Below are 17,117 nucleotides of genomic sequence, written 5' to 3'. Positions count from 1 at the left end.
CTAATGGTTTGGTAAGTCGATTACAAGGTGTATCTTTTCATGTAATTTGTCTCATATTTCAGTACAATTTACAAGTAATCAGTAAATTCTTTTCATGAAATCTTTCAATTAATTCTTTAATTACAGTAAAGGCATTTGTAAATTTGCGCTTCCTTGTTTCATTGTATGCCCGTGTGAAAAAGAAAATAAAGTGGATAAAAATACAGTAAAAAAAATAAAAATAAAAATAATCTAATATATATATATACCTGTAAATTCAGGAAATGCATGCTGTTTAATACATGTTTTCTTGTGATGGTTGATTTCTTGACTCAAATAAAAACACACATTACCATTATATATATAAATACCAGTTTGTTTGTTTTTATTATGAACTTAATTGTTACAGTATAAAAAGCGAAGATTTCCTCACATCCTCTACAAGTGGAGTTCAGCATGTTTTCCTTCTCTATTCGAGCTGGATCAAAATAAGCTGCATCTTCGGCCTCTCCTGCAATCATTCAGGCCGGGCAAAGTTAAGCCAAATAAAAGTTAAACCCCTGTGTGGGTCAATCCTGAACTAGTCCAACATCTATTACATTCCTCCAGCTCTAGATAATGCACATTTCACAACAGCTTCAATAAATATCAACCAATGAAGAGTAGGTACAAACTGCTTGATGACATCCACAACCAAATAGCGAAAAGCATAATATCAAAGTCCTGCTGGATTTAGAGCATTGACACTCCGTAAAGAGGGAGAAGACTCGTTCGTAATGTTTGAAGTCCCTCGTACATCGATTGGCGGCTCTCACTTGTTCCTCTTGTAGATTTTCTTGGCGAAATTGAGAAAGACTGAGTGAGGAAGGTTTTGCGCGTGACAGGCGATGAGTTTCTGTAGCCGCTGGTAGCTCTCGTCTTCATACTTGTGGTACAGTGTTGGCATTTGCAGGGTATTGTACAGCGCTTTGACCTTTTCCACACTGGCTTCATCGTGGCGCCCGTAACATGCCTGGGGAGACAACAAGCTGTTTATTAACTTGCAATCCCGCGGACTGACTCGGAGAACTTTTTGGAGGATTGGGATCAGAGGTGACACAAACTGTTAAGATACAAATCAAGGACACCTGGATATCAGTGTTTTCTTCTGCTCTGCACAGCGAGACGTCATATTCTATTGTGTATGCTTTCTTTCTGCTGGGCTTTAGCCATACAAATGACAACAAAAACACATCCTTGAAACACAGTGAAATCTTTGAAAAGACCAGTTATGAACACATTGAATTCGCATCAGTTTTTCAACCCTGATAAAAAAAAAAAAACACTATGAAATCAATAACGCATTTTCCAAGTGTTTTATCTTGCGTCTCTTGATTGAAAGTGATTCATAGTAAAGAAATATTATTGATCTCTCAATCCTTTCTTTTCTCTTCCCATTAACAGGATCAAATGTTTGATGACTCAAGCACTGGATGGCGCTTTCTGACCCAGAAATGCTTAATATGCACCTTCACAGTGTGTCCTCTGCACAGGTGTCAGATATTGGCTCAAAATCACAAGGGTGCATGACACACACACACATATATATACATTCAGTACCGGTGACTGAAAATGTTAATAGACTCTAGAATACTCCCTCTTTATTAAAGTCATGTCACAAGACGTATTCCTTTAGACATTTATCTCATCTGTCATTTAGTGGGTGTTTGTGATGCACTTAGGATTCTATACATGCAGCAAAGATGCCATTTGAAATGACACAGACAGTGTTTGAATACCGACCTCGAGCTCTGCTCTCTGCTCAGGAGTCATGACTTCCAGAGCCGTGACCACCAGCCAGCTGCACTTGTTATCCTGGATGTCGGTACCAATCTTCCCCGTCACAGCTGGGTCACCGTAACAGTCCAAGTAATCATCCTGCAAATAAAATTAATTGGCGAGGTTCGTGTGTGTGTGTGTGTGTGTCTACTCAATGTGAAATCTCAGAGAAACGCACGGCGAAATCCTCACCTGTATTTGGAAGAACTCGCCCATCTCGAGTAAGATGTGCTTTGCATTGCTGTGCTCCACTTCGCTGTCGATTCCTGACTGCGAACGGAAGCAACAGGCAGGCGAAACATGAGCCACAACAAACCCCACGACTGTTCCTCTCCCCGACTGCACCAGAGGATCATTTTCAACGTAAACGAGATCAATTGACTCTTCAAACCACCGCATCTCCTTCAGCTTCGAGTTGAACATGAGCTCACTCACCATGTACATGGCGGCTGCCACCGGGAGGTAAAACGAGTAGAAGGCCGTCTTGTACTTCACAATAGCTTTGTATCTAAAAGTTGAGGAGAAATCGCTTTTTTTTATTTGATATTACAAACTCTCGTCTGATAATTTAGTTCTGTTTCTTACCTTTCCATGGAGAATCGGCCCAGGTCCACCTGACCGGGTGGAGCGGTCATGAGGTCCAGAGCCTGACCGAGCTCCGTCTGAAAAGAGACCTGACACACACACACACACACACACACACACACACACACACACACACACACACACACACACACACACACACACACACACACACACACACACACACACACACACACACACACACACACACACACCACCAATTTGTAAATTATGCTAAATTATTCTGAGGACAAACCAGTTAACTGTGTTGAACATTTACTGGTTTTTTTTTTTTTTTTTTTTTTTTAAATAAAGAAAATCCAGAACACATGATGTGGATGAATGGGAAGGAGGTGTGCAAGTCTGGTGCAACGAGACTGATTTCTGTGTTGGGGAACAATAATATCTAACAATTTTAGAAAAGTAATTGAGTTAAAGAAAAAAAATCCTCCGAGAGATTATTAGAAATATGCAGTGGACTTCCTGTCTGAGTTGTTTTGGGGTTGTTGTTTTTTTTTACATTGAGCTGCTATGCGAGTATTAAACAACTGAGACGCTGCAACAGAGGTGAAACTCAACAACCCATTTTAAAGAATCACTACAGAATGAGGAGAATAAAACGTCTCATGTCACTTTATTTAAATGAAGAAAAATGTATGGTGTTCTTCAGGATAATATACCAACCAAACAATTTGTATTGTTCACATGACGATTATCATTAAACAACACCTGAAAGGGATTTAGTGGTAAAATTCAAACCCCCTTAATACATTAAATTTTGTATCTCATCTGCTTCTTGTGCCTGTTTCTCTTTTAAGATTTTCTAAATATTGCAGCTTGTAAATGACAGTGTTTCCTCATGATGATTGTAATTGTCTTGTAATAATTTGATTCATTGTGAATGTAATAAAAGTTTAATTGAGAAAAACAAAAGGAAGTACACCATTGATGGATTTTAATCCAGTCTGTGTTATGAGTGAATTAAACGTGTTATGTTTGACTGAGAAAACTGAACATGTTGAATGAAGGTTCCTCAACGGCAAATGTGAATTTAATATCCGTGGCAAGTCATGAATATCAAATGAAACGGTTATATAAAGACGTACCTCATTAAAGAGCTCCAGCAGGTGGATGTAGTACGGTTGATCCCTGCAGTGTCGGCGAAGTAGCCGGTAGATCGCCGCTTCCAACAGAAATGAATCATTGATAGCATCCATACCGATTCCCTCCTTCAAAAACACACACGGGCAGGATTCACATGTTAACCAGAGCACGCTCCCAATACCGAAATAGAATCCCCACCGCGCCACCAAAAAGGCCATTCAATTCCGCTGATTAATAACCTCTAACCTTCTTGTACCAGCAGGGGTTTCCTCTTCGAGTCACAGCTCCGTCCATGATGTCGTCTGCCACCAGGAAAAATGCCTGAAGCTGCAGGAGACGGTGGAACAGTGGCAACACTTCAGCGAGAGATCGTAACACCCTTTCGCAAAGTGTCAATGTAGCGCGCAGCTCAACTCTGCTTGTGAGGCGAAGGTTGTACGAGGATTGCACAGCTCATATTTTGTGAAACCCAACTTTGATCCTTGCGGTTTTGAAGCATTTATTCACAATATAATGAAATATTTAGATCTATTCTCTGTCTTGAGCCTTGAAAGATAGGTGCATGTCTCTCTCTTTGCATTTTTGGATCTTCACAACATACTTGGTCTGGACCCGATTTCTTTTTTATAAATATAAATATCCAAAGGAGGATAATTAATATGTTGTAGCAAAAGAAGCTTATTAATCCCCTGGACACTGAAAAAGTCCATTTAAAAATGTATATAATTTTGATTGTTGTCATATTTTATGCAGGATAATGCATGTACTTCTGGTTTGAAATTAAAATAAAATTAATTTCCCTTTTTATGGTAATAGAAATTACTGGCTCCAAGGCACAGACATGCAAAAGAACATAAAATCTTTCTTTGTTACCTTTATGGACGTTGTGGGTGCACATGTTTCTTTGTGGTTATGTTTATGCGTCCTTGCTTATGTTTGGTGTCTCTTTCAGGTTACTGAGAATCTCTTCCTGGTTTTGTGTGTCACCTTGGCCATTTTTGACACAATCGTGCCTTATTGTGGCCATTTAGAGTCATTTTAAGTTATCTATGTTTTTACCTCAATTGCTTGCAACTCTTTGATATCAGCATGTGCAGAAACAGTTGCAAGTATCATGAGGAACCCAACTCCGATCCAGAACAAGACCAGAGTGCAGCTTCTTCCAAGATACAGAGATTATCAACTCCTGGAATTGAGGTCAGGGTCCTGCATTATTTCTTTTTTACAGTTGATGGATGTAGCAGCTTCTGATGCAAAACTACTTTTAACATGCTGCAGGTTTTTAATTTGTCTTTACTTAATAGTGGCTTTTAGATTTTCTTTGCTGTTAATTACTGGATCTATTTTAGTAGATATTGCTTAGTTGTGTTACGAGGGCTGGCATATATGGCAGTGGGCTTAAAGCTGAAAGTTTGTAGGTTCAAATCCCATTACCCACAAGGCTCCATAAGCAAGAAGCTTATACCCAAACACCTAAAGATATATCAGTAATAAACCTGGGACAACACCTTTGCCAAATTGATGATAATCTACTGCTGTTATTCACCATGTTATGGTTGTGTTGTGAGTTTTTGTCTTATGTGGTATAATATATGTAAATTACAAACATTGAAAATTTGATTGATTAAGGACTTTGAGCCTTTTGACTCATGTTTAATTGAACACCTGATCATATACTGAAGGCTTTATTTGCTTGTTGACCTTGATTTTAAATGGGAACCCCCCCACAATAACAAAAAAGATGTTTAGACCATGAACTTTATGAACCAGAACAGATCCTCACCAGTTCAATACACCAACCGACCAGCAGGGCGCGCTGCACGGTGTCCTGGGTGAGCTGAGGGGGCGGGAGCAGCTCCCGCAGCGAGCCAATCACAGACAGGCCTCGGTTCCGTTTGCCACCGGGTGTGTTGTACACCAGAATCTGCAGTTAAAAAAAAAAAAACAACAACCAACAACCCATAAAACACCGACATGAGCCACACTGAGGGTACCGGCTCGTCAGGAGACTTCACCACCCACCTCTCTCAGCCTCTTCAGGGCGTCGGCCAGCGCCGGGTCGGTGTAGTCCCTCTCGGTGAGCTCCGTGACCAGCTCCTCGAAGTGAGCGTCAAACCGCTGCGGGTCCGACAGCAACGCCTTCTTCTCCTGGGTCTCGATGCAAGTGGCGTCTCCCTGAAAAGACGACGTGCACAGCGCAGGGGTGAAACCTCCCGGCCTGACAGGAAACACGGTCCGCCGCACGCTGCGGATTAGTTTCGGGGCTTGAGTGACCCAGCTTAGCAGACGCCTCATCCCCGAACAACCAACTGGCAACTACATATACAAAAGGACGCGTGACAGCATGAAGCTAAACTACCAGGGCGGGCAGCCACGGGGTCACATCTCCACCGAGCACCGGGCAAGGATGAAGCCCAACTATTATTAGCCGGCAGGTTGGCTAGTCTTGAAAAGAAGCGTTGACTGGCGCTGGAGCGCATCACTTTCCCCAAACTTCACCGGCGGACTCGCATCGGTGTGGCGCAAAGAACTACTATAAAGAACTACTTTTCATTCACAAACATGCCTTTACGTACCATGGTGACACGGTCTTCTTATTCGACACTTCACGGCAGAAAAACGGAGAAATAAGCTCGAGTGTCGCTGTCACACGGAGGGTCTTTGAACGTCTCCTCTGATGCGGATGCGCAGTTTGTAGTTCTCTGCTGCGCCGCGGTCCTTTTTAATCGGAGCGCGGCAGAACTAAATGTCCCATCATCCCCCGCGGTGGGACGTCATATGGGGTGCAGTGGTTGAACCCGCCCATTCAATAACTGACGTTTTGATTGGTTGCTTGGATCGAACCAGGATGGGCTTTCACCCCGTTCAGCCAATAGGATCGAATAAGAGGCGGGGTTCAAACGGAGTGGCGAGATGCACCTGAACTCATGAATGAGCAGGAAAAAAAGACGTCAAAATTAATAAATAACACTGTTGCGCAATCACCTGACACTGGAAGATATATTTTTATTTTCATCTTTCTTTTATTTCATATATTGAAATACATAACTTGCATTGAAAGAGTTTTGCTATTGACACTGCCATAGAAATCTGGAGTAGGTGTCTTATTTAGATACATTTATTATTCAGGTTTCAAGGCTCTATCCTGTTAAGCCTGCCATACAGTTATACATTTCTTCAAATATTTAATGTTTTATGCAAGACAGGAGGTAGAAACACAGCTCAGTGCCCTAATGGGTGGGTGTATGAGTGTGCCTGCAACAACCCGCAGGCCATGTTTATGCATGTAAATCTTTAAAATCAGTTACATACATATGGGTGTATCCAGAATGAGCCTTTACTGTTATGGGGTCAGCATTGTTACTTTGTGAGCACACCAAAAAAGTCTTTCTAAAGAAAAGAAAATGCCAATCTGATACAAATATATTGATACACTTCAAATTTCAGTATCCAGAGCTGTCAAATCCATCACTCACAAAAAGAGTTCCTGGAGGTTTTTTTTCTTCTTACTCTTTCTCGCACAGTTAACCATCAACAGCGTCTGGACGTCTAATAAGACGTACACTAACACAGTGAGAAGCCGCACCACATAATAAATCTAGTCTGTACAGTTACTGCAAAAAAAAAAAAAAACATCAGGGTCACATTGCAGTTTACACCTTACATCTTACAGGACCAGGCTGCTTTCACCACTCATGACAAATATACCCGTGCATTTGACTCATTTTGAAACATTATCAAAATGACATACGGATGCAGAAGCATGTTTGTAGCCATCTGGCAGAAAACCTTGGAAGGACACCCCACCTTTGTCAGTACACTCTTCTTTCAGCTATCTATTAAAACAAATACATTTCAAATGGCTACTATTATAAGTCTTGGGTGCAAGAGGAAAAAAAGAAGCATTGCCAAAAAACATGCAGATAAAGACATTCTGAGGACATCTTAGTTACACAGACAGTCAGAATCTAATGCACAAGGTTCCTGCTGTATCGCAGCTGTAGCAAAACATGCAACACACGCAAATTAAACCACTGCATCCAGGATCCGCCCCAGAGAATACATTTCAAAGGCTGTGCATGTGTCTGTGGCGTGCATTAATATCAGTCTTAGGAATGCTGGCTGCCTTTTTTTTGTGTGAAGGCCATTGTGTTGGTGGAAAACGTGTAGTTGTGAAAATTAACTGCAAAAAACAAAATTCGAAATAATTTTTTTCTTCATTTGAGAGTATTAATCATTGTGTGCATTTTCATCAGTTTATCTTACACTGTTCTTAGCTAACTCTATGTATTAAGATGCATTTTTGTATTAATGGAAGACAAAATAACAATTTGGATAATCACGTCACCCGAATGATCCCATCAATGAGGAGCAATGTACAAAAGGTCCAGGAGCATTTTGCAAACTCATAACTATGTAATAGACTGAATATACATGAAGATGTTGGAGCATGAATGCTAGTTGGGTCCTGTGACCAGTCTTGATACGAAAGTTTCTCCAGATGAGTGCTAAAAGAGGCGGGGTTGAGTACGCAGCAGAAAAGATGCTTCTGGCAGGCTGGTCAATCCGGGGTATGTTCAGACGGAAGAGACGCAAAGTGAGTCAGATTTGAGCTTCTTCTTCTTCGTCGCCTCCTCGCTGCTTGTAGATCAGTGGAAATAAGAAGGAGCATAAGACGGAGCTCTGGGTTGATGTTCGGATGAAGAGCACCACGAAATAAGGCCATTTGCACAGTTGGCTTCGGGAACTGACAGTGACCAAAAAAAGAAAAAAAAAGCGAGGAAGACTTTCAAAATGTTCTGACAAGATTTTTTCACTTCTTTCCTCAACATGCTTTTTTTTTTTTTGCCTTTGACTTTTTCTTCCCCCACCTTCTTCTCCTCCTCGTCACAGTACAGACTCTGAATAGAGAGCTCCTGATGACCCGTGCGGGGGGGTTGGCGTTACTAAGCGCCGCAGTGACGCCGAGGAGGAGGAGCTCAGATCTCCACAGCTGCGCAGGTGGATGCCCTCCGGTGCTCGGGTGCCTTGGTGCCGGTTGTGCCGACTGTCACTATGGGAGTGGTGATGTCCACGGTGATGAGGGTGATGGGAATGGTGGTTTGGTTGTCCTCTGCTGGTGCCCCAGGGAGCCCGCAACACCTGAAGGTTTCATGAAGCAAAGGTTTAGAAAAAGAGGAGTGGGCACTAAATTAAACGAAAATCTCACTTCAACTAAATGCCCTTTTTATAGAGGTAATGTGGCGTCTCAGTCTGACAAATAAACATCTGTAACTCATGAACATATAGCTTGAGTTTCATCGAATATTACTGTATACTTTTTATTGAGATGAAACTGTGATGACGTTGTCTAGAAAACATAAATTAAAAATTGAAGTACATGTTCATCCTTTAAATGAAGAAAGTCCCTTGTGCTCAGCACTGCTCCCTACAGTAAGATAGAGGTACTGCTTGCTATGTAAATGGCATTTAATGCCAAATTCGCACAACTAAATACATTATTTATGTGTGAAAAATACACAAACTATTCTTTGGAAAGTGACGATGTGTGATAAAGGAGTTTACAAACATCACATCAACTTTCTATGAGATTGCCCGATGTGAAAGGAAGCACAGCTTGGAGCTGCTATAGTCTGTGTGACCCCATTGTTAAGTTTTGATTAAATCATTAAATTGATTTGAATCATACATAAATTTAGCTTAGAGTAATTATTGCGGTAGAAATATCGAGATTAATTGAATTACTCAGGACAGGACAAGCTCTGCCTTGTACACTGGCTCTTAGAGTTCAATCTAATGAATGATGTGTGACATACATTTTGGTGGTTTTCAGACAGATTTAAATCATAATTTTGATAGCAACTCCACTCTTTGATATATAACACATACAGTGACATGCAGATACCTTTCTCTACTGCAGGCTGGCTGAATGTCAGTATTATTACTGAAACCTTTTTGGAATAATCAGATGTTTGTTCATACTTGTTCCAGGGCCAAGTGATTGGTGGCAGCACTATCAGCTCCACCCTTCCTTTTAGGCCCCTGCCCCATGCTCCCAGCATGCTCGGAGGAGGGCGCCAGGTTACGCTTGGAACGCTGCAGGAAGCGAGCCACCAGAACTCGCGTAACCTGATGGGAAAATAAAGCGTATGAGTGAATGAGAAATGAGAACAGCTCAGCTTTTACTATAGCTATTTACACCAACAACAGTCGGACTTACCTTCAGGTCTCCCAGGGAGCGGTGGCAGTCTTTGGGTAAACGTATGGGGGAGGTGGGAGTTGGTTTAGAGGGGAGCTGCACTCCCGTTGCTGTTGATTTCATGCTGTCTTTTCTGGGAAGAGCAGCAACTGGAGGCGATGTGTTACGAGGCAGCAGACATGCCTCAGAAGATGGACCTTTGAGTCGGGGAGACAATTTTGGCTTTAATCAGTAAGATATCACAGTGATCTAGAGAGCCAGGAACAACTCTCAACTAGAGGAAGGGTTTCTGTGTGTTGAAAGTTGAACCATAAATCAAACTCAGGGGGAGAACTCAAAACAAAATAATAAACTACCTTAATATAAAATGTTATGTCAATACGTTTTATGATCTCTGAAATCAGTGTCACCCAACCACTTACAAGTTTCCACCTCGTCTCTGTTGCCGACATCAAATCACATCCAAACCATCTACCTGCCAGCTTGACCCACTACCAACAGCTCTAGTTAAGTCATGTGTTTCCTACCTTTTATCTCTGATAACCGCCAACATCTGTTCCCCCTTCACCTCCGGTTTTGTTTCTTCATTTCTCTAATCTGGGACTATAACCCCAGTTTGAGAGAAACCAGGCTCAGATCCAACAACTTCAGTAACGTCGGCCCCATTTCTAATTTGCCTTTTCTGCCAAAGATTGTGAAAAACAAAACACTGCTGCATCCCAAATTCACTGTCATCTCGTCAACAACAACAACCTGTCTGAACAGTTTCAGGCTGGTTTCCGCGGACGTCATAGCACAGAATCAGTACTCATCAAAGTCACCAGTGACCTCTTGGTTGCAGCTGACTGGACTTTTATCCACCCTCCTCCTCCTCCTCCTCCTCCTCCTCGGTCTGAGTGCCGCATTTAACACCATCTCCCACTCCATCCTCCTCCATAGATGGGCAACCATTGGATTATCTAACACATCCTTGGACTGATTCAAATTATACCTCTCTGGGCGCACTCAGTTCATTTAATTAAAATCTGTCAGATCTCAGCCATCTACCTTCTCCTCTGGTGTCCCCCAGGGTTCTGTCCTCGGCCCCGTCCTCTTCATCATCTATCTCCTAGCCCTTGGCAATATTTCTTTGTAAACATAATATTAATTTCCACTGCTATGTGGATAACACTCGGCTTTACCTTTCCTCCATCATGGTATACTTTAATGCTGCACAATTTATAGGATAATAAAAGAGATTACATAATTTACAAGCACGTGCTCATGGTTAATATTGCAAACTAATATCTTCTACAATAAAGGCTCCGTAAAACTTTAACTACAATGCTCATGGTATGTGATGATAGCAGTCTGGCATCCTCTTTGACATATTTGTGCCTGTTAGGCCATTGAAATCCAGGCACGTCTTTGGAAATGACTTTGCAAATGAGAAGCTGGTGAGGAACATTATTGTTCCCACAGTGGAATCTGAATCTTTATGCAATCAAGCCACTGCTCATTTAGATGTTGTGGAAGAGTCTCATTCATCACATGCACACGTCAACTCTGCTCCTTAAATCTGCCCTACTTTCAACAAGGACTTGATAGATGATCGGCAAGAGCTGCAAAATGTGCTCTAAAATGCATCTCATTAAAGTAGTTAGATGTGAGTTTTGAAAGGAAATTTTCTACCTTTAATTAAAATCTTTAGAGTAAAACAACACGGAAAGAGAAATGCGTGGTGATGACATGCAAATGAGTTCCTTCACTAGATTTAACTGAATGTTTATTGTTTATCTTTTGGATTAGTGGTTTTAAAGTGTGGGGCACGTCTCCTCTGTCGACACCAGCCAGAGAAAACCTTTTTGTAGCTTGATTTTTTTTTTCTATAACATCACGATGGATAGTTGGAAAGTCTTACCAGTGTCTATGGACCCTTTAGAGCCTCCAGAGCCAAAGTCAACTAGGAGACAGGCAGATAGAAGATTAAGTTGTGCAAACTGTAACACCAAAGTAAAATATGTATTCATGGTGCTGCCTGGCTCACCTGTGTCAGTGGAGGATCCGAGGCCTGGCTCACTGTGTGACCGCACAAGGCGTAAGAACCCTCCACTATCGCTTCTCACACTCGCTCCGTCTTTTTCACTTTTCCCAGACGTTTGTCGAAGGTACAGGGGCTGACGTGGAAGTTGAGGCCCATTACCCTGCTCAGCGAGAGCGGGGGATAATGAAGTGAGGGCAGCAGAGGGGGCCTGGATGGGTCCTTGGCTTGTGGGGGTGGAGGGGCGAACTCGAATCTCTGGGATGTAAGCCTGCTGCTGAGAAGTGGGACTTCCTATTGCATCCAGCTGCGAACAGCTGCTGGCCAATATGGCCTGGCGATGCATTACTGGAGACCTGGGTGGGCAGATATGAGACCATATGTTTCCATGTGGTTGTTCATCTGACTTCAGACGTTAATCTTAATTTTAACTGGTCTTCTTCACCACAGTGCAAACAACATGTATTATTACCCCAGCGTTAATCGACAGTGTGTTTATACTGACCTGTACGTTGTGGTGGCGGTGCTGGGTGAGGAGCAGGAGTTGGACCTCTCCCCTCTGAGGAATCGCCTGGCTCTCGGGCCACCTGCCAGCGGACTCTCCGGCGTCTGAGACGGCGGACCCCGGAAGCTGATGTACTCCCCTCCGTCTATACCTTCTCCCCCCTCACCAGCGGTCCTGTTGGCACTCTCTCCATGGATCCTCATCCCCACCTCCATCAAACAGGAGTCCTCTGATGGGGAGGAATCGTCAGGGATGTCCACGATCTCTGACATTAGCAAGGATCCACTGTCCATGGACACTAATACAAAAGAAGTTCACTGTAATTCACTATAACAGTCATGAGCAAAATACTTGTCACCCAAGAGCCATGTGTGATTTCTATACCTTCTCCACTGAAGGCTGTAGAAGTTCCTCTCTCTCCAGACAGCTCATTGCCATGAGGGTCAAACATGGTCGCCTTGACAATCACAGTAGACAAGGATCAGCATGGTCACTAACGACGTTACATCCAGACACACACACATCACCTCACCTCACCTGACTGGCAACTCTTTGCCCCATCACAGCTTCATAAGGAGGAGGGCAATCAGTCGGGTAGAGAGGAACTGGACTCTCCATGGAGCCATTATAAGTGATACTGGATGTGGACACAAAGTTATCAGTCATTGTGCAGTCCGTACCCTACAAAAGAAATCTAAATCTTTCCATGCATGCTTTGTGTTTTTATTGAAGTTTATATCTCTATTTACAAAGCAGGCTGTCACAGTTTTAAATAAAGATATCGAGTGATATAACACAATGTCCTAACAAATATATTTTTAGTGGGAACTTCACATAGTGAGGTTTAAAGATTTATTGTTGATTCATTGGCAAATATTTTTACTTGAGAGAGAGTTGGTAATCTTGATTTAAAAAAAAAAAAAAAGACAACGATGACTACTCTAATATGGGTAAGATTTTTCCTTATTGTCCTGTAGTTTTGTCACATGACTTCTTGGACACGAGACGCTGTACACAAGCAAAACTAATGCGCACTAAGTGATTCTATATGATACCTCTGAGCATCTGTCTCTGAGCTGCAGGTGTACTCGGGAGGATAGTATGGGGGCGGAGGAATGGGTGGAACAAATTCCTCGAAGTCCATGATGTTGGTCAGAAAGGCATCCTGAGGAGTGGTGCATTCTGGGTTGACTGATCGAGAACGATGTGGAGCCAGCTTCAACACATATGAAGATCATACAACAAATAAGGTTTGTCTTGGTAAAGTATATTTTCAAGGAGCTTGTCATTGTAAAGAAAAATAAAAATAATAAAAAAAAAAGTAAAACGTATCGTATGTGCTCACCAGATGCACGAGGTCCAGGGAGAAAATGTGGATACTGCAGGTCACCGTGGACAGTGTACAAATGATGGTGGAGAGAATGCTGAGACCACATGCACTGAACAATAGGTCCTGCAGGTAAATAAGCATTCACAAAAAAACAAACACATCCATGAACATCTTTTGGTATTTCAGATGTTGAAATATGTAAATTCTGAAGCTGAATTAGTTGTCGAGATTAGACACATTTCTATACCTACCTTCAGTTGATGCCTGACTGAGTGGCAATCAGCATTCAGGTAGAGGACCAGGGTCTCCTCCTCTGTGATAGAGCAGGGTTGAGTGGGTGCACAGCACACACACAGGCCGTTCTCCACCTACACAGGTTCCCATACATAGCGGATCTGTGTGAAGCTCTAATAATCTGCACACTAAAAAAACATGTTCACAAAATATTCCTGGCACGTCCCCTGTACATCTGGCGACAAGGGCATTTTAGCACGAGGCAGAAGACGACACTTGCATAAATGTTGTGTACCTGGCAGGTGAGCATGGACTTGACCATCTGCGCGTTCTGACAGGAGAGCATCGAGCCTGCCAGGCTGAGGATCACACATACCGCCGACAGCAGCATGAACAGTGACACCTGTGGAGGCACGAGATGAGATTTGGTTCAGAGCAGGTTGTTCAAACCGGAACCAAGCCGAGGCATGAGTGTGCATCCAAATACAACATCAGGGCGTACAGTCCTGTGCAAACGTTCCAGGCAAGAGTGACACAATGTTGCAAAGTAAAAACACCATCAGAAATAGAGGTTTTAAGTCATGTTTATCACTTAATGTGACACAAAGTGAATGAACGGAAGTATACTTTGTGTCATCAATGCGTCTTGGTGCAGATAGTTTTGAAGGTTGTTAAACACTTTCAAACACAGATCTGTGGATGTAAACTGACTTCATGTGATCCCATCCACGTCAGGACTCATGACTTCCACGACTTAATTCATCTTTATAACACAAGATAGTACTTATTGACATTGGCTATATGTCTGGAAGATCATAATATCCTGCAGAGAATACCTGGAACCAATTATTTGTTTTCTTGTCGGCATTTTCATGATGGGACAGAATAAATTTTTTCAGACGTGCCTAAAACCTTGTGACAAATCTGTGTGCTTTATGAACAAGGACAAAATAATCACTGAACATGTTGAGATTTTGAACACTTAATGTCTGAGAGAGCCTGTGCTCAACTTCGTCTGCAGTCATTTCCATTCTTAAGGGAATAAGCACAAGGTATATGAAATATAGATTTTACATAAAGATGTTTAAATATTTAAGACTGCACTTTGACACATGGCTTCATCAGAGAGGCCCATGTGATAAGAAAAGAATGCAAACCGTTGGTAATGTATACTAATTTAAACATTACTGCCTAAGTGATTCCGCTAGCATGACTGAAAAGTAATTTAAGTTCACAAAGAAAAGAGAACTCTGTCAGTTGTTTTAATATCCTCCTGCTCTTTAAAATACACACCACCAGCGTCAGAGGTCTCCTCCATGAGATTATTCCCACTATCCCTGATGCCACCACCTGGAAACAGACAGCACATACAGCAGAAAACAATCCCATCATGATTCCTATTGTTACAAACTGCTGATCCTGCATGTGTCCAGTCAGATTCACACTTACAAAGAAGCCCGCCCAGAAGGGACAGGACTGCCTGACACGGGCTGAGGAGGTGAAGGCCATGCTGGTGAAGGAGAAAGCCAGGACCATGGCGCCCAGGCCCAGGTGGCACAGGCCCAGGTACAGGAGCAGCCGTGCCCCTCCAGGACCCCGGCCCGACATGCCTCGGCGGCTGTCCGACCAACCGCGAGACCCTGAAGCCGAAGCCACGCTGCTGGAATCTGAAGGTGAAGGCATGTTTGGCTCTTCTGCGTGTGGAGGAGGAGGAGGAGGAAGAGGAGGAGGAGGAGGAGGAGGAGGCTGGGAGAGCGTTCACACTGGGTTCATAAAACAAGCAGTGTGGCCAGAAGCAGAGGAGAGCAGGAGAGGGAGAGACATAAATGCTGGCTCCAGAGCTCCGCTCTGTCACTGTTATGCACCAAACTCTCCACTGGCAGGTGCAATAGGTCCTGCGCAATGTCCCATGGTGCTGCTCTGTCGTCCAGTCAGGGAGTCCAAGAACTTTGTCAGCAGAAAGTTGAGAATTGAGCAGCCACTACACTGTCACAACCGCTGTACTCACCTCATTTGACGTTGCAATCACGAGACTAAGATTGCTTTGCTGGATACACAAAGTGTTTCACCTCAGGCAGATGACAGGCCATGTAGCTTTAAAGCTTCCAGTCTGTGCCGCTGGCCAGCTCAACCATCCTCCGATTAAACTCAAATCACACACTTCGGGGGTGGGGGGGGGACTATCCTCTTTTTGTCCTCTCAAATCATCACATCATTGCTGTGATCACTTGCCTCCTGTCTCCCTCCTCTCGCCTGTGGCATTGCGGTAACTGGAGACCAGAGCAGGCCGCAGTTTCTGAAGCATCCCAGAGAGAAGCGGCGGATCGTTTGTCCTCCTGTCAGGGATGAGGACATGTGGCGGCGGGTCCGTGAGTCCGCTCAGGACGAACAACATCCGAACATGTGCGCTCCACCGCCGGCGACCTCTCCGTTATAGGTTTCCCCCCGTCCCGTAGAGCCGCGGCGGCGGGGAGATCAAAACCATCCGTTGTTTCGGGAAGCAGGACTAAATACCTCGACTTGAAGAAGAAATCACAAAAAACAAAAAAAAAGAAAAGAAAAAAAAATCAAAAGAAAAATAAAAACCTCGCGTCCATTATTCTAACTGCACCAAAAATAGCAGCAGGGGCCGCGATGAATATCTCCAGGTTTCTATCCTTGGCAACTCCAACTCAGGGGTTTTGCGGTGGTCCGCACGCACCTAGACCCCCCCTCCCTCCTCCTCCTCCTCCTCCTCCTCCCCCTTCTCCTCTTCCTCCACCTCGTCCTCCGCCTCCTCTCTCCTCCCTGCAGTCACGCGGGCATCCCGTTCAGCCCGTGTGCTCGTGATTGTGTGTGTGCGTGTGTGTGAGTGTGTGCGTGCGTGCACCGGACGTTTATTACCTCACTGCCTCCCACCACACGTCGTGTAACAACATCCCCCGCAGCTTGCCTCAATCCCGGATAAACCCATCCGAGTTTATCTTTAATTCATCCGGTTTTACTCGCCCTCCCCCTCCATTAAAACCCTCTGCTGCCCCACGCGTCTTCTCCTCCGGGTTATTGTCGGAGCTCTGACACGGGGGAAGAGGGATGTATCGTGCTTGCAAACCCAAAACCTGCCCTGTGCGTGATGACAAGGCACGCAGGACGTGCAGGGAAACTTGGAGATGCGGCAGAGCGCGCGCACGCTGTCCTGGTGCTGATGCTGGGGAGGAGGGGTTGTTGCCAAGCGACGGGCTCCATACTCTGCTGCTGCAGCGACCAGGGGGAGACACTGGACCAGAGATGGTACCGACAGAGGAGTGGAACAGGGGTTCCTATCAGTGGGACTTCCCACAGCTGACTCTGTTTAGAGCCCAAACTG

At 43.8% G+C, this 17,117-nt stretch overlaps 2 protein-coding genes across 3 annotated transcripts; both read right to left on the bottom strand.

Moving 5' to 3' along the window:
* Positions 1-349: 349 nt before the first annotated feature.
* Positions 350-6,139, bottom strand: fdps (farnesyl diphosphate synthase (farnesyl pyrophosphate synthetase, dimethylallyltranstransferase, geranyltranstransferase)). Of its 2 annotated transcripts, XM_080500309.1 has the most exons (10): positions 6,060-6,139; positions 5,506-5,658; positions 5,267-5,407; positions 3,730-3,810; positions 3,486-3,608; positions 2,383-2,471; positions 2,233-2,305; positions 1,990-2,067; positions 1,762-1,896; positions 350-991 (listed from the first exon to the last, which is right to left on the bottom strand). In XM_080500309.1, the coding sequence occupies exons 1-10, from the start codon at positions 6,060-6,062 to the stop codon at positions 791-793; spliced, it is 1,077 nt and encodes a 358-aa protein (XP_080356435.1). In that variant the 5' UTR covers positions 6,063-6,139; the 3' UTR covers positions 350-790. The 2 variants fall into 2 exon arrangements, with proteins under 2 accessions (XP_080356435.1, XP_080356434.1); XM_080500308.1 differs by lacking the exon at positions 6,060-6,139 and having other exon boundaries at positions 5,506-5,890.
* Positions 6,140-8,370: 2,231 nt separating this feature from the next.
* On the bottom strand, positions 8,371-15,454 carry fam189b (family with sequence similarity 189 member B; the record flags this gene model as incomplete). The annotated part of the gene is made up of 14 exons (XM_080501036.1): positions 8,371-8,625; positions 9,466-9,612; positions 9,704-9,879; positions 11,583-11,624; positions 11,709-12,058; positions 12,208-12,505; positions 12,592-12,664; positions 12,745-12,844; positions 13,263-13,423; positions 13,553-13,660; positions 13,789-13,905; positions 14,067-14,174; positions 15,065-15,121; positions 15,221-15,454. 14 exons carry the CDS (start codon positions 15,452-15,454, stop codon positions 8,371-8,373), a joined length of 2,226 nt encoding a protein of 741 aa, XP_080357162.1.
* Positions 15,455-17,117: the final 1,663 nt, after the last annotated feature.

This window comes from Blennius ocellaris (assembly GCF_963422515.1).
Source record: "Blennius ocellaris genome assembly, chromosome: 8".
Classification (NCBI taxonomy): Eukaryota; Metazoa; Chordata; class Actinopteri; order Blenniiformes; family Blenniidae; genus Blennius; species Blennius ocellaris.
Note: the sequence above shows the minus strand (reverse complement) of the source record. Positions and strands in the feature narration are given on the sequence as shown.